Below are 18,799 nucleotides of genomic sequence, written 5' to 3'. Positions count from 1 at the left end.
CACAGCACGCTCTGCGAGCGGGGCGGGGCGCGCACTGTGCCTCTGTGTTCCTGCGTCGCCCATCTCTCCTGGATATGCCTGCTCTATTTATTAGCACGATTCACGCGACAGACAAGGCGCGTACAGGCAAAAATAAATAAATAAAACGGACACCTCTACTAGGAGATGGGTAAAAAAGACAGGTCCCCGCCCTGCGGTCTTTGTGCAGGGTTCTTTGTGGCGTACAGGCAAGGCGCGGGCGACGTCGCCACCCCCTCCCTCGCCACCTCCTCCCTCGCCGTTTCTCCCCTTGCCGCCTCCTCCCTCGCCGCCTCCTCCTTCGCCGCCTCATCCCTTGCCGTCCTCGCCGCCCCCTCCCTCGCCATCTCCTCCCTCGCCGCTTCCTCCCTTGCCGCCTCATCCCTTGCCGCCTCCTCCCTCACCGCCTCCCCTCTCGCCTCCTTCCCCGCCGCCTCCTCCCTCGCTTCCTCCTCTCTCGTCTCCTCCCCCCTCGCCGCCTCCTCTACCTCCTCCTCCCTCGCCGCCTCCTCCCTCGCCGCCACCTCCCTCGCCGCCTTTCCCCTTGCCGCCTCCTCCCTTGCCACCTCCTCCCTCGCCGCCCCCCCCCCTCGCCGCCTCCTCCCTCGCTTCCTCCTCGCTCGCCGCCTCCTCCCTTGCCGTCTCCTCCCTCGCCGCCTCCTCCCTCGCCTTCGCCTCCACCCTCGCCGCCTCAAGTAAGCTGCTCGCCGCGGAAGCTGCTCGACAGGTGCCTTGCAGCTACGTATTCTCGTATTATCTTCGAGTAAGGCGTCTCGCAGCTGCGTATTCTTGTATTCTCGTCGATTAGTGTAGGTACTGCGTGGGGGCGGTACGTATTCCCGTATCACGTATCACTAGCTCCGAGTAGAGGGGGCGTCCTTGCAGTTAAGGGGAAACCTGGTACGCGGGGCTAACCCTCGGAGAGTATTCTTTAGCTCCGAGTAGAGGGGGCGTTCCGCAGCTAGGGGGACCCACAGCGCGAGGGAAAAATTCCGCCGCTGGGGGAACCCCGGAGCGCAGAACCAACCCTCGGAGACCCGTGTTATGGCCCTGCGAACGCGCACCCCCCCCCACGGTCGAGGAAGAGGGTGCGTTCTGCAGTTAAGGGGTAACCCGGTACACGGAACCATCCCTCGGAGACGTGTTATGGCCCTGCGACCGCGCACCCCCGGGGCTAGGGCTCTCTTGCCCGCAACCCGATGCCAATCATCCGGCCCGCTGGGTGCGCTTCTGAGCTCCCCGGCCCTGGATGTGCGGTTGATGACTGCACTCCAAGTGCTCCAAGGGCGCCGGTGAGGACGAAGCAGAAACTAGCGCAGACGAGAGCAGGGCAGAGCCGGGGACTGGGGAGCCGGAGCAGACGGCATCGACCGCCGAGGGAACGTTGGGAAGAGGCACGAGGAGGGCGGCGACCTCAACCGACTACGTATATGGAGGACCCGTCACCAGACGACGCCCTGGGCAGACGACGGTGAGGCGGAGCAGTCGCGCAGGGCGAGACGAGGGAGGGAGCAGGACGTTGCGGAGATCAGCAGGAGGATGTACGAAGAGATTAGGAGCAGCAGGAACCCGAGGGACCATGTGGAAGACGGCTAGTGCTAGTCCCCCATCGCGGGAGGACGACCCCGGCTAGTCGCCGACCACACCCACAAAGAACCCTGCACAAAGACCGCAGGGCGGGGACCTGTTCCTTTTTACCCATCTCACAGTAGAGGTGTCCGTTTTATTTATTTATTTCTCCAATCGACGCTAAGCGCCATACCGAAGCTGTCCCTTCCTTTGCGCTCAGGAAGCTGTCCGCTTCCTGGAGAGCGCCACCAGAAGGAGGCCGAGCCTGCCCCGCTCACGCGCCGCGGATGCCGCTGCCCAGCCAGTCCGCCTTGCTCGCGGCCGCCTGCTCCGCCTCGGAGCGCTTCGCGCCGGTCTGCTCGACCGGCAGCCCGATCAGACGCAGCCGCGCGATGACCGTCTCCTCCTCGTTGCCCATGTTGCCGGGCACGAAAATGGTGAGCTCGCGCACCGTCTGAGCGGCAAGTCCAGGGAGGGTTGCGAGCCTCCACACGACACTCGGGAGTGGACCAGCGGCGAGAGGCAGTCTGGGCCAGGGGCGTGGGGTGTGGGGAGAGCCTCCTGTCGCTGCGAGTGTGGGCGACGCCCGCGGAGCTGACAGGGCGCCGCTCTGAGATCGCAGCTCTCGTGCTGTGGGACCGTACGATAGGGCGCCGCAATGCTCGCTGCGGCGCCCTGGTATATTGCGGTCCGTCGCTCCGTGCGTCGCGAGCGGCGGTCAGTGGAAGGCGGGTGATCCAACCTGAAAGTGGACAAAGCGGAGCTCGACGGGCCGCCCTTCGCGCGCGACGTCCGCCGGCGTGAGGGGCAGCGTCTGGGTCGGCGCGTTTGACCTGCCGCTGTCAAAGTCGAGCGGCGCCTGCCGGCACGGCGTGGGCAGCCGCTGGCATGAGGGTGGCACGCAGCGGCAGACCGGCCCGCAGCACTCGGGCTTCGGTACGGTGTCGTGATAGGAGGGGAGTCGCTCACAGGCGGGTTGGCAAAGATGCGCAGCTCGGAGGGCGCGCTCGCGGCGGGTCCGGCGACGACGATGGCCGAGAGCCGCACCGCCTGAGGTGCGGGAGAGCGGGTCAGCATATGTAGGGTGAAGCGACGAGGAGGCCGCCTCGGCGCACGCCTGCATGAATCTGAGCGAGATTAGCAGCTCCTCGTCCGCGTCGCTCTGCAGGAATCCCTCGTCGGAAGGTGTGAGAGCAGACCGAAGCGTGTGATCCTTTGCGGCGTTTAGGCACTCGCACTGAGGCAGCCTGGCGCCAGCAGAGGAGGGTCAGAGTGTCAGCACGGTGGGCGGCAGGGCGGCGCGCGCACTCGAGCTGCTCGAAGAGTGGGCGGCAGGGCGGCGCGCGCACTCGAGCTGCTCGAAGAGTGGGCGGCAGGGCGGCGCGCGCACTCGAGCTGTTCGAAGAGGTCGTAGTGAGATAGTTGGGCCGCCATTTTTGGTACCCGGGTATGGGTGGCCGCCTCTCAGCCTATTCCTACTCTGCGCACTAGACTACCTCCTGTATCGGGGTTATGGGGGGTTTACGAGGTGTGAACGTGAACAGAGTAGCCAGATCGCTGTCGATCGTTACGGCACGCATGGGGGGCCTCCCGGACGTATGATCCTAGCCCAATAAGCGCCACGGAGCAGATTTGGATTTTTGACAGAATTAAATGCACTGCCCCCGCACGGTACTAACGATCGTAGTTTTGGGGGCGGCGCCCCTCACGGCACCACACTGACGCCGGACAGCCCGAGATTAGCCTAGCAGTGAGTGGGAATCGCCTGCCGGTCGGCTTGGCATGAGCCAAGCACTTGGGTGGCCGTCAACCGAGTCCGAGCGGCGCCTGAGGTGGGTGCCACGGCGTCCGCACGAAGGCGTGGCGGGGTGAGGAGCCAGGGGTGGTGAACACCTCCCCGACGGGCGCGCGGCGCGCCGGATGGTCCGCCGAGGCCGCCGCCGCCCCGGCGGCGGCGATGGGGGCGGCGGCGCCGACCCGGCCGGCGTTTGTCGGCTCCACCTACAGAAGAGCAGTCTCTGTGGGTCGACGATACTAACTCGGTAGTAACGCTGAGCGGTGCTGTGCGACGCCGCGTCGTGCGCGAGGCGACCTCCTGAGGCTACCTGAGCTGGCAATGGATGCCACCAGGACGCACGGCTAGCAGGAGCCAGTCGGGCATGCCCTGCTGTGGAGCAGAGCCTGCTGGCGCACCGGCGATACTAACTCAGCGCGCCGCGAGAGGCGAATCTGGGCGACTTTGGAGGCGCAGTTCTCGAGGTTGCCGTCGACGATTGATGTCGGGTAACTTGTCACTGCCGTCCGGGAAGCTCTTCTCTCAGCAGGCCGAGCGCCGTGGCATCGCGCGGCTCGCAGCGCTGTCGCGGCGCCGAGAACCCCCAAAACTCGCGAGACCTCGATACTAACAAAGACTACGATACTGGAGGTAGTATGGGTTTTACGAGTACTTGCTTCAGCTACGACCTACGTGCGTGAATGGGAGGTGTGATGCAAAGCCCGGAGGAGCGCTGACAGCCATCGAAGGCCCCCACGGGGCGGTCCCGGCCGAGTCATGGCCGTCCGCGGACGCGGCCCTCCGTCTCCAGAGACATTACCGAACTCAAAACTGCTTACCAAAAGGCAGATACGGAGCTCAGCTCAGTGAGATCTAGCAGCACATACCCTCAGTATCCAGAATAGTGAAGTCTGAAAAAGTCGGTCCGACCGCGCAGAGGCCCAGAGCGGTCTGGCTGTCTGCAGAGCTTCCGTCCGAGCCCTGAGAAATGTCGGAGGCATGTCGTGGCCCATGTTCGCGATTTTGATGGCGTTGCCCTTATTGCACGTGAAACAGACCGCGCCGGCCACGCACCCTTGTTCCCGGAGGCCAACTCGAACAGGTTTGAGCAATGGCCGCCTTCCATGCTCGATATATATGCAGCAGGAGCTTAGTTGACCCTCCTCGAAGGCCGCCCTGCTCTAAGCACTAGGGCCGCCCTGCTCTCGGCATTGCGTTGTTGACTGATTAGCACTGTCTGATCCAACCAGAAAGAGCCGTCGAAGAGCCGTCGAGCTACATGAGACCCAAGCAAGTCGTCGTGATGTACCAGAAAACGAAAACTAGCGCCAAAATTGAGATCTCAGGATCGACATTAATTTCCCGCGCCTACTTTTGCTGCTTGAGACTCGCCAAATAGATCCTGCGTCTATGACCGTGTGCAGCGTCAAGTCGTGAACCGCGACAAGACCATCGCGCCAAAACCGCGCGACACTCTGTTGCTTTATGCGGCAGCATTCACCCGTGACTCTTGCCGTGGATGGTTAGTGACCGCAATACTACGCCGTGAACTGAGCTTCACCAGCCGTTTCTCTTCCTTCCCTTGCCTTCTCTTGCCGTCCGTTCTCTGTGCGCATTCCACTGCATGCGGCATCACACGCGTCTTCTGCCGGGCGCGCATCTGAACTCGTACCAGGTAGGCCATCGCTTTGCTGAAAGATCAGGCGCCTGAATGGCGACAGTGAGCGTCTCCTACTTATGGATTGCGCTCGAGGAAAGAGGAGCGCAGGAGCGCGCCGCAGGCGAAGCGATTTTTTGGCGGCAGCGGGCAGGGGCTGTTCCAGTTTATCTTGTGATCACGCGCGAGCCTGTGAATAGGCCCTGGAGGCCTCAACCCCCAACTAAAGGGTTGACGGGGGGTCTCAACCTTCAACCAGATGGTTGAGGGGGGGCCTCAACCCTCAACCCCTCAACCACCCCCGTATGAATTCTTCAACCTTTGTTCACCTCTTCCCTCCCCGGCCACGCGCGCGAACACCGCGCGCCGCCGAACACCGCGCGCAAAAAACATACATGCCGCTGTGCGCCGAATGCGACGAGAACCTGCCGCGCGACTGCTTCAGTGGGTCGCAGCTGAAGCGCAAGAGTGGCGCGGCGCGATGCAAGCAGTGCGTGTCGGCAAACCCAGATAATGACCGCAGGTTAGGTGTGTTGCCGCCAAATGCGACTGACAATGAAGCACTTCCCAAAGATTTGGACAAGGACCAGAAAGACATGACCTCGGACGAGCGCATCGCAGTGCTCAAGGCTGGCATGGCGGCGTTCGGCCTTGACGACGACTTCAACACTCCAGAGCTGAGGGCCACGATGAGCAAAATCTTCGAAGCTGTGGCGAGCGGCGGCTGCCACGATTCAATTCTTAACTTCGGCCGCGAAGCAGTCCAAAAGCAGCGTGCGCGTGAGCAACTGAGAGCCGAGCGAGCAGCCGCGCCAGAGGCAGAGCGCCCGCCCGCCCCAGCGCACAAGGCGGCCGCGCCCATTCCGACCCGGCCCCCTGTCGAGGTGCCGGGCCGCGGGCCGGGGCGCTGTCAATGAATGTGGAAATGTTTTTGTTAGCCATCATTATTAATGAAACTTCGACTACAAACCCTCGATCTCTCGACACAGCTAGAAAACGCTAGATATCGTAAGTTAGATATCGACACCGTGTACTGACGTATTTCAACGCAGCTGTCGCGCCTATTACTTTCAGGCTCCGCCTGGCGGCAAGAACCGCCCAAGCAATCAGCACGTGCTCGACAACCCACCAGACCCAGCTCGCAGCCCCGCGCCACCGCGATCCCCCGTGGACGCGCCGCGCGATGGCTGCGGCCGAGCGCGCGGGCGCGGCGTCGCGGATCATCTGCAGCCGGCCGAAGAGGGCCCACACGTTGGGCAGGCGCAGCTCGCATCCCGGCACCACGGAGCCCGTCTTGATCGCCTCCTTGCCGGTGCCGAGCCGTCGCAGCGACGCGGCGTCCAGAAAGTGGCGGTGGCCCGAGAAGAGTTGGTAGCCCGTCGCGAGCACGATGCCTAGGGCGGTCGGGCGGGGGAGGATCACAATCACCTTCGCCCTCGCCTCGGCGGCCGTTTGTCAGACGGCTCGCCGTCGAACGGCTCGGCGCTGCCGTCGGAGATTCCTTTTAGGCCCTCCCGCCGCACCTGTCCAGCAGTCCGGACCCGGTGCTACGGCCGGTGACAGTGTGCCTCGTGTCGGCTCCCGAGCCACTCGTGTGCAGCGTGTGTGTGCGTGTGGGCCGTCCATGGAGAAACAAAAAAGAAACAACTTTTCGCTGCATCCGGAGTCCGCGACAAGCTTCTCGCTCCGTCCTCATGCCTGCTCCCGGCCCCTCTGGGGCGACAACGGTCACCGTGACGCTGCCTGCGCTGATCGACGAGCTCAAGAACCACGTGTCCGCCGACAAGGCGCCCGAGCTCGATCGGCTCGTTGCGCAGGCGCGCGACAACCCAAAGGAGCAGGCCGCCGTCAAGCGGCGGATGGGCGAGTTGGCCACGAGGCAGCAGCTGACCGCGGCGGTCAACGCGCTCATCGAGCGCTCCGCCACGGCGCCCGTCCCCGCGCCCGCCCTCTCCTCCGGCGCCGACTCCTCCTCCCCCTCAGCCTCCGGAAGCGAGGCGGGGGGGAGCGGCTCCCTCCCTGCGGAGCTGCTGCCGCTGATCGACAGCCTGGACAAGGAGGACTTCCGCGCGTCGCTGATCCACTGCTTCCACTGCCGCACGCCCTCCTGCCCCGTCCCCGGCTGCGTCCCGCTCACCGCCAAGCTCGAGCGCCTGCACGCGCACGTCAGCAGCTGCACTGCCGCGCAAGCGCAGGGCTGCGCGCTGTGCCGGATGTGGGCGTACCTCAAGGACTACCGCGACGCGGTGGACCACAACTCGGCGGCCGGCGCCTCGCAGCAGGCCAACACGCAGGCTCGCCACCTCCCCGAGAGAGGGCGCCCGCGGCGCGGCGGCGCCTGCCAAACGCGCCTCGAGCCTGCGACACCACCGCTGCACCGCCTCCCCACCCCTGCCCGCGGCCACGAACGCCCTCTCCTGTTTGGCTCGAGCTGAGCGCAGCCCGCCGCCGCGCGTGCGCAGGCTCCGGGGCTGTGCCAGGCCCTCTACGTCGAGCCCCTCCTCAAGAGCTCGCAGCTGCTGCCGAGGTGCACAGGGCCCTCTCGCACTCTCACTGCCGCCTCTTTGGGACGCAGAGACGCGGGGGGGAGGGCCGGCCCTTGCCCGCACTCGCGTGTGGAGACGCCTCACCTCGCCGTACCATTCCTCAGGTGGAAGGACGGGCGGGTCGAGTGGGTGTCGCCGCGCGAGGCGCTGCAGCAGCTCGCTGAGGCACGAGACACCTCCGAGACACCCCCGAGACACCTCCGACACCTCCGAGACACACGTAGTCAGCTCTCCCCCCCCCCCCCCCTAAGCGCTTTTCGGTCCCCGCTCTCAGGTGACGAGGCTGCCAGGCGCTCCGCCGAGAGAGGAGGGCGGGGGTGGGGCCGCGTCGCGGCAGAAGCGGCGCAAGCTCGACGGCGGCGCGGAGGAGAGCGTGGACCCCGACCTTGCGGCGGCGTGGGACATGCCTGCTGCGGCGAGGGTCGGTGGTGCTCAGGACGAGAGCGGTATCCCGCCGCTCGCGGAGCTCGGTGCGATGGGCTCTCTCTCGGCGCTCGAGCAGCAGCTGGCGGATGCGCACGAGGGGAGGCTCGGCGCGGGGTTGCCGCTCGGTGACAGCGCCTCCTTCCGGATGTCGGGGCTGCCGTTGGCGAGCTCGCTCAGCTCGAACTTCAACCTCGAGTCGGTGCTCAAGGCCACCTCGATGACCGACCTCGGCCTCAACTTCCGCCGCTCCGCCTCCCAGCTCCGCGACAAGAACGTCTCCGAGCTCTCCCTCGGCTCGATCCTCGACCAGGGCGCGCCGCTCCGCCCCGCCTCCCCTCCCCCGCAGCCGACCCTGCCTCTGCCCTCGCACTTGTCAACCCTCGTCGTCCGAAGCCCTGCCCGCCCGAACCCTTCCCGCAGGCGGGAAGGACGAGCTCAACGACATCCTGTCCGAGTTTGACTCGCGGTGAGATGCGGAGAGGAGAGGAGGGCGCCGAGGCGCGCCGCCCGTGGTGGGCCCGAGGGCGCCGTCGCCACCCTGGCTGCGCTGTGGGTGCGATGGGCGGTCGGAATGGGTGCACCGGGCACTAGCATAGTGCGCACTCGACGCGCCGACCTCGCCGGCCGCTGAGCATGCGGAATGTGGAGCGTGGGCTCGCGGCTCGCTGGGAGCCGGGCCTGCGCAGGGAAATGGATGAAACGGATGGGGGAGGAAGGGGGGGGGGGGGGAGAGCACTGCTGTGTCTACTAGCGACGCGCCCGACCAATGACCGGCTCCCGCGGGCGTCGCTGCACTGTCGACTGACGCTGCCGTCTTACGTGCCTCTCCCACTTGACTGTGTCTGTGATTCTTCACTCATTGTGTGCGTCTGCCGCCTGTCCTAACAGAGAGGTAGAGAGTGGTGTGCTCCCCAGCGAGGCGGGGAGCACTCTCGCAGAGTCCATTTTCGTTGAGTATCCATCGCCGCAGCGAAAAATAAGGTTTTATTGAATAATTCAATTTGTCAAAACGCGAGGCAACGTGAAAAGAGAAAGAAGCTGGTTAAACTGCAACAGGTGTGCTGTGTGCAAGTGAGAGAGAGAGTCTGAGTGAGAGCGATGCCAGATTTCGCAGTTCTTAGCGGACTCTTGTGTGTGGAGCGCGGAGTCCGGAGAGATTCTGTTTTCAGATTTCACCGTTGCTCCCTCGCTAGAGACGCTAACATGTACGACTCGCTACGATTCGGGAGAGCTGAACCTGTAGAGAGAGAACTGTGTGAAGTCGAAAAGAGGAATGGGCGGGGAGGGCGTGTGGGCCAGCAGTATGTTAGGGCACGCATCCATGTGGATCGCCGGGCTCCTCCTCCTTGAAGAAGACACCGAACCGGCGCTTCAGGGCGCGATGGTACAGCCAGAGGTCAGCCGCGACGATGTCGAAGATCTGCTCGGGGAAGGGGGAATGCAGTGGAGCGTGTGGAAGGGGGGGTGGGGGGCGAGGTGAGGCGATTGGCCGCAGGCGGGCGACGACCTCTGGCGAGACGCGTGCGTCCTCATGCCTGCCGCACAAGGGAAACCGTTGATCTGGTGCGAGCAGACAGCGTCTGGGAGCTGAGGCGCGGCCTGTGCGCGTTTGCAACCACGTGCTTTTGCAGCCGCAGCCACGGGTCGCCCATCCACTCGCCTGGCATAATGAGGCACGAGCTGTCAGGGTGCGTGGGCACGCCTTGCGTAACCACCGTCTCCTGCTCGCCGAGCCGCGCCAAAGGGTAAGTATCGTGCAGGTCAACCTCGGTCAGCAGCACGAGAGTCTGCTCGTCCGCAAGCCAAGCGTCCGCCTGTCTCGAGCGGGCCGCTGCTGTGTGGGTTGCGTTGCGTGCGGCGTCTGTCACTCGCGGGAACAGGCGGAGGCCTCACGCCACGCCGCGCAGCTCTGGAGCCACCCTCGTCCGTTCCAACCCTCGGGCGAAGCGAGGGCCCGCAGGTAGTAGTTGCCTATCTCAAGAGAGCGGTCCGCCTTTGCGGCGAGAGGCAGAGCCGCGCGTCCCCGTTGGCGCTTGGCGACCGAAATACCGCGCGTATTCGACCATGGACATATTTGGGCACGTCAGCCGCTCCGGGTCCACCTTTGATGGCCGAGCGGAGAGGGGTGTTGCGATGGGCGCGATCTGCTTTGGTGCGAGGATGGGCTTGCCTTGCCGCATTGCCGGCCACCCTCCTCACAGCTGCGGCAAAAGTACGAGTAGGCGGAGAGGAGGCGCGAGATCGGGTGGCGCAGCAGCGTAAACTGACGGCACGGGCGAAACCAGTTGCGCTCGCAGAAGCGCGGCCGCACGCACGAGGCGTGCGAGCAGTAGCCCATCACAACATCCCGCCCCGGCACTGTCGTGCAGCAATGCCTGCGCGCAGTGCGGTGCGAGCTGAGACTGGGATGGTGCGAGGTTGTGGGTGCCCGGGCGCGCGCCCATCCGAGAATCGACGCTGCAGCAGCGCCGGGTCCTCGAGCATAGCGCAGTCGTACGGCGGTCCCGGCCGCCAGTCCTTGGGCATGTACTCGCACGGCATGTCGCCTGCAACAATACGCCACGCTCCTTTTTGACTATGCGGGTGCCCTCCTTTCTACGGAACGTCTCGTGCTATCTGGTTGCATGGCGTGCAATCTTCTCACCGTAATCGCCATAGGAGGGCCAGCCAAAGGTGCGCTCACGGGCTGCAAAGATGTGCCGGAGCGTCGTCGACCCTGAGGCAACGCTCAGCATTGTGATGCGAGGGTGTCGAGCGCTCTTGGCGGGGAAGGGATTGCGGGCCTGTCTTGTCAAAGGCTAGCATAAAATAGATCGGCTCGGATGCGCTTGGCGCTTGCTGCCGGCGCATGGCGAAGTCGGATCAAAGCCCAACTTCCGAAATTGCCAAGTGCGCCATCGAGTTTGTTGCGCTTAATTAAAAAAAGCGAGAAGCCTTGTTGATAGATCTAATCCCTCTGTTCCTTTGTAGTGCCAGTCCCGTGTGTACTTGTTACGTGAAAACCCGCTGGGACCCGGACGCCAGCACACACGGCTAGATTTCATGGCGGGCCGCCTAGGCCCTGGGGTCGGAGGTAGAGTCGGTGGTGGTGCCGCGCGCGGCGCGGGCCTCGCTGGCGGGGCCATCAAGGGCGGGGTCGGGGAAGGGGGGTGGGGTCGGTCGCGTCGGCAGCCGCGCGGCGGTGGCCGCGGGCCGGGGGGGCGGGAGGAGGCGGTGGCGCCGACCGCAATGGCGGCCGACCCGACGAGCGCCGGGCGAGATCGCGAGGGTCGAGGGTGAGCTCGAAGCCGAGGGCGGCGGCCGAGTTCTGAATGGTGAGGGCGTCGGCGGTGACGATGGCGGCGGAGATGGCGGCGGAGTGGGAGCGTGAAATTCTCTTCGAGAGGAAGCCGTCGCCGCCTTGCCGTTCGAGGCGAAAGCCCTCCGGCCTCTGCCCCCGCGGCCAGACAACCCGTGCGCCACCGCCAGCGCTTCATCCTCATGGGCGCAGTGCGGAGCCGATCGCTCCTCATCCTGGCTCAGCTCGCGGCATCCACAGCAGCAGCTCTGACCACGCCCGGCCGCCTCGTCCTTCTCCGTCACGGCGAGTCCGCGTGGAACGCTGCTGGACGCTTCACTGGTTGGTGAGAGCACTGTCTCCGAGACACTCTGCCTACACCGCCAATCCGCCACCTGCCAATCCAGGGGGAAGTAACCTTATTGGCTTACCACGGCGCCGTTCCGCAGGGAGGACGTCCCGCTCACGCCCCGAGGCGAGGAGGAGGCGCGCACCGCTGCCGAGCTGCTCCTCACCGAGGCGGGCGATGTTCGCATCGACACCGTGTACACCAGCGTGCTTGGCCGCGCCCTACGCACCGCAGGTCTCTGCGTCGAGGCACTCCGCCGGAACGGGCGCCCGCCGCCGCCGATCCTGCCGACGTGGCGCCTAAACGAGCGGCATTATGGGATGCTGCAGGCGTAGCCGCATCCCTGACGCAACCCTCCCTTCTGCGCTGCCGCGAGTCCTCGCCGCCCCCCTGCCCCTGCAGGGGCTCGACAAGCGCGACACGCTCGAGAAGTGGCCCGACCCAGCCGCGCTCCGCGAGTGGCGCCTCTCCTTTGCCGGGAGGTGAGATTTAGATGTGGCAAGCCCGCCCAGGCCGCCTCTGTGGTCCCCGGCTGACCAGCTTCCCACCGCTCACCCGGCGCCTCTGCCTCGCGCGGCAGGCCGCCTCCGATGGCGGCAGACCACCCCTTCTACAGCCGCTCGCCCGAGAGACTGGCGGCGCTGCGCACTGCCAACGCCGACGGCGACCCTCGTCGCTGAGAGAGGAGGCGCCTCTTGGTCGATGGCCCCTTCTCCATGACCCCTTCTCGGAGCCCGACTGTGCAGGCGGCTGCTCGAGACCGAGATTGTCCCCGAGATTACCCGAGATTAGTCGGAGCCCGGCCGCGCAGGCGAGCCGCTCCGCGACGAAGACGTGCCCCTCACCGAGTCGATCGCCGACTGCGTCTCGCGCGTGCGCCCGTTTTGGGAGAACGAGCTGCTGCCCGCGCTGCTGGACGGCTCCAGATGCCTCGTCGGCCACGCCGGCTCGAGATTACCCGAGATTACCCCAAAGATTACCCGGGATTAGGCTCCAACTGTCTCGTCGTCGGCCATGCCAACGGGCTGCGCGCCCTGGTGGCGTGCGTGCAGCAGAACGTCGACGACGAGAGCCTTCCGTCGCTCGGGCTCCCCAACGGCTTGCCGCTGATATACGAGCTCGAGCCCGACGGTGGCGTGTGCGGTGGCCACTGCACATGTCCAGGACACGTCCTTGACATGTCCGAGACTTGTATGGACAGGCAGCGTGCGGTACCCGAGCGAGGGGCGCTGCTACGTGCCGCCGTTGCAGGCCTACTACTTGGGCGACGCGTGCCTCGTCTTCAACGCCCTCGACCAGGACCGGTCGGGCGCACTCAGCAGAGACGAGCTGCTCGACGTCTGCCGCGCCTCGTTCGACAGCATCGACGGCGACGGCGACGGGCAGGTACCACCAGCACACCCCGCCGACCACCGCCCCACTTAGATCACACGCACCCGGGGGTTGCCTGGGCCGACAGCTACTTGGGTTGCGCGGGCATCCGAGAGAGGAGCGTCTATTCACACCACACGCTGTGAGCAGGTTGCGGCGGAGGAGCTCGCGGCGGCGTGCGGCGACGAGCTGCTGCGCGATGCGGACACGAACGGGGACGGGTCATCATCCCGCGAGCATGCCGCGGCTGGGTATGGCCCTTCTCAGGGCCGCCTCGGAGCCCCCCATCGTACGTACGTCCCTCGTAGGCTCGTCAACTTTCTCGAGTACATGGCTTGGTGGAACAGGCAGAAGCGAGGCGCCGCCGGGACCAGCCTCAAAAGTTTCGACCAATGACCGCGTGGGTGCCGGGTTGCACGGGTGCCGGCTGCGCGGATCGCCGCCGCCGCCGGCTACGCTGGTGTCGGATGTGTTGGTGCAGGCGCCGGTTGCGCGGGGTGCTCGTCGAAGCTCGTCGCGTAGGCGGAGCAGACGACGGCCTCGCAGGTACCTGCTCCGTGCGCTGCTTCGCCCGCAGGCCTGCTCTCGGCGCGACTTTGGCAGCTGCAGCCAAGGCTTCTCGCGGCCGTGGCCCGCACGCAGCTGCCCATGCGCGTCGGCCGCGCGGGTGCCGCCGGACGCCACGACGCAGCTGGGTAGACATGGCAGCGATCGGGCGGTGGTGGCAATGGCAGCGGCGGCGGCGGCGATGGTGATGGCGGCAGGCTAGGGCGAGGCAACGTGAGTTGCGGCGCCCGCAGCCGCGACGCTCCTCGCTGCGCCCTCCGAGTGCCGCGACAGAGGCAGGCTCGGGATCGGCTCTCTGCTCCTGTGACTACTTCCGCAGGCCACGCCGTGATCGGGACTGGGGTTGCGCAACCACGTCTCCTCGTGCACTCGGTTGAGCGTTGCCCGTCGTCCGCCAATGGCTGAGCCCCAACCTCGACATCATCTCGACCGCAAAGCTCGACACCGGGCGACACTTCCACACTAAGTCGGCAGGTTCAGGCCACTAGCATTTTCTGAGCGGGAGATGGAAGATCCAGATGCGCCCCAGTTTGCTCAAGAGTCTTTCTCATTGAGTGTTCGCGGCGCTACTCGAGACTCAGAAAACGACTCTCTGTAGTTTGCACGTCCATAATCGCCCACCTCTGATATTGTGTGCTCTTTTGAACAGTGTGGCTTTTCGAGAGTGTAATCGAGTCTCACAGGTGAGGTCACCAGAGAGACCACCTCACGACCGGGACTGCCTCCGCGTGACGACCGACCCGTGCGCCCGCGGCCTCGGCGCGCCGGGCGGCTTGAGCTCGGCCTGCGGCGTCGCATCGCGAAGGGAGTCCCACTCTACGTCGCTCGCCTGTGACCGCTCCAACCACGCCGCTGCCTCGAAGAGAGCAAACGGCGGCCGCAACGTTGGCGCGGCGCCGCAAAAGCAGAGGGCGAGCGTGGCGGTGTGGCGCTGCTCTGCGGCGGCGTAGCAGCCCTCGCCGCACACCAGCAGCTGGCGCGACCACGGGCAGCGCCACAAGCGCCGCTGCCGACTGCCGCACACGTCGCAGCCGACGATGCTCTCGGCGGCGTCGCGCCGCTTGCGCTTGCCGCCCGCCTGGTGGGGAGCTGCTTGCTGCGCCGATCGCGCGTCGGGGTCCCGCCTCCGGAAGAGGTAGAGGGCGATGCGCAGCTTTGCGAAGTTTGGGAGCGGCACGTGCGCCTCCAGTGCCCACGAGGCTGGCTCGGAGAGGGCGTCGTGCAGGTGGCGGGTGCCCGTCATGCCACTCCCCCACTCGCCAATGTAGGCGACGCGGCTGCCGCGGAAGGACTCGAGCGCGGCGTCCGAGAGATCCGCCTTGGTTGGGATGGGCGGCGGTGAGGGAGGCGGTGGTGAGGGGATGCGGAGGCGAGGGTGGCGGCGGGGATTGGGGCGGTGGAGGTGGTGGTGGTGGTGTGGTGGTTGTTGTTGTTGTTGTTGTTGTTGTTGTTGTTGTTGTTGTTGTTGTTGTTGTTGTTGGTGTTGGTGGTGGTGGTGGTGGTGGTGGTGGTCGTGGTGGTGGTGGTGGTGGTGGTGGTGGGATGGCGGAGGTGGTGGTGGGAGGTTGGTGGCGGAGGGAGGGGCGGCGCCTCCCCGGGCGAAGGCATGCACAGCACAAGCGTGGCAGCGCCCGCCAGCCGCGGCTCGGCGAGGCTCTCCGCAGACCCAATCTCCACCGGAGGGCGTTGCCGCTCCGCCCCGTCGGGCGGGGAGATGTCGAGCGCCTGAAAGAAGAAAGGTGTCACAAAAAAGGGGACAGCGGAACAACCGGGCGGGGAGATGGTCTAGCGCGCCGTGAAGGGCTCGAGACCCGCCGTGGCGAGAAGCCGCGCCCAGTACCCGTTCGACGCTCCGAGCTCGACCGCGCCGCCTCCGCCTCCTCCGCCTCCAACGACAGCCTCCACCGCCGCGGTGCTCGGAACCGCAAACGCGAGCCAGCGCGCGCCCGCGTCGCGGCCAGCATACTGCCAGGCGAGCAGCGCGACCCGAACGGGCGGCTGCGCGCAGTCGCAGCCTCCCGAGACAGCGACCGCCTCCACCCACCGCGCGCGAAGCAGGCGCAGCAGCGAGCAGCCGCCCTTGCGCCACGGCGTCTTCGCCGGCGCGTCGCCCCGCACCCACTCCTCGCGGACGCCCCAGCTCTGGCGCACCTCAGCCGGCGCTGCGCGAAGCAGCGAGCGGCAGCGCTCACTCACGCTAGCAAGGCCGAATGCCACCGCGGCAGCCACCTCCATCACCCCCACCGGGTGGGCAAGCTTCTCCCTCCGCCGCCGGCCCACGCCCCACAGCGCCAAGAGCAGCCCGTCCAGCGCCGCGAGAGGCTCGAGCGGCTGCAGCTGTGGCGGCGCGGCGCTCCTGCCGGCCGCCAGCGTCGCAGCGCGATAGCTCTTGACGTCCGCCTGCAGATCATCGTCCAGCGCCAGCCGCTGCAGGCTCGTCTCCAGTGACTCCTGAGCGCGGTGACGCCATGGCAAGACGCCGGCAGCCGGCACGGATAGGAAGAGCCGCAAGGCGGTCGCCGAGGCGCACGCGTTGGCCAGCTCGTTCGGGTGCGTCACAGCCAAAGCCTCCACGGTCGACGCGCCAAACGTGGCGACCGCTTCTGGCCAGCTCGGAAGCGGCGGTGCTGGATCATCTCGCAAAATGAGAGCCGCCTCGGTCTCGGCGCGCCAGGCCTCGGCATCCTCGGCAGCTTTCGCCGCGGCCCTCTGCGCCTTGGACAGCTTTGGACGTCCGCCCATTTTTGACGGGTGACAGAGGTGCTGCGCGCAGGGCCACAGGTACAGGTGCAGGTGCTGCGCGTTACGCGTTACGCCACAGCACAGGTGCTGCGCGTGAGAACAGAGAAGTTGGCGCGTGGATGGGTGCGATGTAAATAAACCAGGTGAACCTAGGTAGGTAGGTAGGTGCGGATCGGCAAGAGCGCAATCGATCCTTTTGCCCTCTATCACCTTGGGTTGTAAGAACTTGAAACACACCACGCAGGGGCACAGCAAGCACGGATAGCCGTTGAGGAGAAAGGGCGTAAGGTGTATGCGCAGCCACGGCCACCTCCCGCGAGCGCGGCGGGGTCGGAATTGCGGTCGGAGGGAAGGGCGAGCCGCCGCCGCCGCCGCCATATACCATCAGCGACGACGACCGCGGCTCGCCCCAAACGCCAGGCGCTGGATCGGCAGTAGGGCTTGGGCGGCGCAGCGTAGGCCTCGAGCCACACGAGTCGCCGACAACCCCCCCTCATCGACGTGATGGCAGCACCCGCTGCCGGCCGATGCAAGCTGCCGCCTCCACCGCACCAGCGATACTGGCCGCGGCTCGCCGCCACGCGCCGGCTCGGAAGAGGGGCTATCGGCGGCGCAGCAGAGCGGCATGCGTCGTCATTCGAGCAGCACCAGGTCCCCTCTTCGACGTGACGGCCGCTCCCGGAGCCGGCCGGTGCGCGCCCGACCCACGCCCCCTCTCGCACCCCCCCGATCCCCCTGCGCGGCGCCCCCTCCACTGTGCGCCGGCTCGAGCGCCTATTGCCAAATCGCGACTTTCGAGCGCAGTGCGTGTGCCCCACACGTCACGCGAGCGCAGGAGAGTTTGCGGCAGAGCAGTACCGTGTACTAGCCGGAGGCATCGCGCCGAAAACCCCGCGCATTCCGCCCCAACAGAGGCTGCAGGAGGCAGATGGCCAATAGCGTGTCGTTTAGCGACCATCGTTACGAAATGTAGCGTTACCGGGAGCTCTCCAAGCTGTCTTGGGTGGTAAATATTTTTAACGGCGAGCCTGTTCCCCCCCTGTGCCCCTGATCGTCCTTCCAAAATCACAACCCTGTCAGCAGTCCTCCTCCGGGAATGTAGATGTGTACGTAAGAGCCACATAGGTCATAGATAGCCGTACATGGAAAATCCTGCTCGTGCAGGTGTGGACCCTGTCCTCCTCCCCCATCCCTCGTTTGGTTTTGTGTGTTTTCTTTCTTTTTTACAGAGACACAAGCATGGCTTCCTAGCTTGGATTGCCTCTCCCCACCCCAGTGCACACACAGACACAAGCATGGCCCTTTCCCGACGACAAACCTTCTCCTCTACGCACGCCCGTATAATAACTCATCCTCCTCCTTCCTCCTCCCACTACTGGTACGGAGAGAGAGAAGGCCCACATCGCACATGGACATGCTCTACCTTGGGGCTCACGCACCATCTACTGCGGGCCTTGGGCGACCAGAAAGAGGCAGATCGCGGCCGTGAACACGACCTCGACCAGCGGCACCGGGCCGAGGAAATGTGAGCCGGCGACGTCGATCTCGTCGTCGTCGTCCTCGTCGTTGACTTTGGCCGCTGCGGACTCCTCCTCCCACATCGCCGCAACGAGGAGGGCGAGGAGGCAGATGCCCACGACGGGGGCGCCCTCGGCTACGAGGGCCGACGAGGAGTCGATCTGGGCGGGAGGGTCGGCCGCCTATGGCAAGAAAAAGGGCTGGGAGAGGGGCTTAGTGCACGAGCAGGCGTCAAGCGGCCGCCTTTGGCTGGAAGAATGGCTGGTGCGCGAGGGCGGCGGCGACAAAGGCGGAAGCGACGCCGTGCACTGGGATGCGGTCGGCCGGCAGCGGCGGCGAGGCCGGCCCGGTCGACGTGGCGGAGTCGCCGACGCTGGAGACGGCGGAGAAGAGGTGGATCAGCACGCACGCGGCGAGGAGCGCGACTCCGATGGCGCCGAGGTGGGGCGCGGAGGCGGTCTGCAGGTCGATCGACCGCGTCGATTTCGCCAGGAAGAAGTCGCCGATCCGGCTGGCCGTGATCGTATGCAGGAAGGGTGTGCCATCGGAACGGTAGTTGACGAGTGTCGTCCCGGCGCGGCCCTCGCGCCCGTACACGCGCTGGGTGAAGCGAGCGGCCTTGGCAGCGTCGGTGCGCTCGCCCGCGAGGATCTTGGGAGTAGCACCGATCGCCTCGGCACGGTAGCCGCACTGGTCTTGCCAAGCGACGTTCGCTGCCACGATCACATTGGTCTTCCGGTCGACCAAGATGGCGGGCGTGCGGCAGCTGAGGCGGACTCGGATGTGGTTTGGTGTTGCGTGGAAGCTATCCTCCGCCCAGAGCACGTCCTCGACGGTGACGACGGTGGTCGCCTAGAGTCAGGCAGGCCACACGGTGTCAGGATGTGCAGGCCACACGGTGTCAGGGTGTGCAGGCCACACGGTGTCAGGGTGTGCAGGCCACACGGTGTCAGGGTGTGCACGAGGACTGACGGTGGTGCACCAT

At 65.9% G+C, this 18,799-nt stretch overlaps 5 protein-coding genes across 5 annotated transcripts; 2 read left to right on the top strand and 3 right to left on the bottom strand.

Annotated features, from left to right (window-relative positions):
* Positions 1-1,861: 1,861 nt before the first annotated feature.
* On the bottom strand, positions 1,862-3,021 carry EMIHUDRAFT_223163 (hypothetical protein; the record flags this gene model as incomplete). Its single annotated transcript, XM_005792332.1, has 6 exons — positions 1,862-2,041; positions 2,227-2,262; positions 2,330-2,446; positions 2,557-2,704; positions 2,787-2,834; positions 2,978-3,021. The coding sequence occupies 6 exons, from the start codon at positions 3,019-3,021 to the stop codon at positions 1,862-1,864; spliced, it is 573 nt and encodes a 190-aa protein (XP_005792389.1).
* A 3,673-nt stretch (positions 3,022-6,694) lies between these two features.
* On the top strand, positions 6,695-8,460 carry EMIHUDRAFT_454354 (hypothetical protein; the record flags this gene model as incomplete). The annotated part of the gene is made up of 5 exons (XM_005792331.1): positions 6,695-7,312; positions 7,481-7,545; positions 7,669-7,693; positions 7,902-8,264; positions 8,419-8,460. The coding sequence occupies exons 1-5, from the start codon at positions 6,713-6,715 to the stop codon at positions 8,458-8,460; spliced, it is 1,095 nt and encodes a 364-aa protein (XP_005792388.1). The 5' UTR covers positions 6,695-6,712.
* A 3,010-nt stretch (positions 8,461-11,470) lies between these two features.
* On the top strand, positions 11,471-11,951 carry EMIHUDRAFT_69851 (phosphoglycerate mutase; the record flags this gene model as incomplete). Its single annotated transcript, XM_005792330.1, has 2 exons — positions 11,471-11,613; positions 11,717-11,951. The coding sequence occupies 2 exons, from the start codon at positions 11,471-11,473 to the stop codon at positions 11,949-11,951; spliced, it is 378 nt and encodes a 125-aa protein (XP_005792387.1).
* Positions 11,952-14,260: 2,309 nt separating this feature from the next.
* EMIHUDRAFT_108724 (hypothetical protein) lies at positions 14,261-16,296 on the bottom strand (the record flags this gene model as incomplete). Its single annotated transcript, XM_005792329.1, has 2 exons — positions 14,261-14,872; positions 15,460-16,296. The coding sequence occupies 2 exons, from the start codon at positions 16,294-16,296 to the stop codon at positions 14,261-14,263; spliced, it is 1,449 nt and encodes a 482-aa protein (XP_005792386.1).
* Positions 16,297-17,738: 1,442 nt separating this feature from the next.
* On the bottom strand, positions 17,739-18,799 carry EMIHUDRAFT_108723 (hypothetical protein; the record flags this gene model as incomplete). The annotated part of the gene is made up of 3 exons (XM_005792328.1): positions 17,739-17,996; positions 18,124-18,666; positions 18,797-18,799. 3 exons carry the CDS (start codon positions 18,797-18,799, stop codon positions 17,739-17,741), a joined length of 804 nt encoding a protein of 267 aa, XP_005792385.1.

This window comes from Emiliania huxleyi (assembly GCF_000372725.1).
Source record: "Emiliania huxleyi CCMP1516 unplaced genomic scaffold EMIHUscaffold_108, whole genome shotgun sequence".
Lineage (NCBI taxonomy): Eukaryota > Haptophyta > Isochrysidales > Noelaerhabdaceae > Emiliania > Emiliania huxleyi.
Note: the sequence above shows the minus strand (reverse complement) of the source record. Positions and strands in the feature narration are given on the sequence as shown.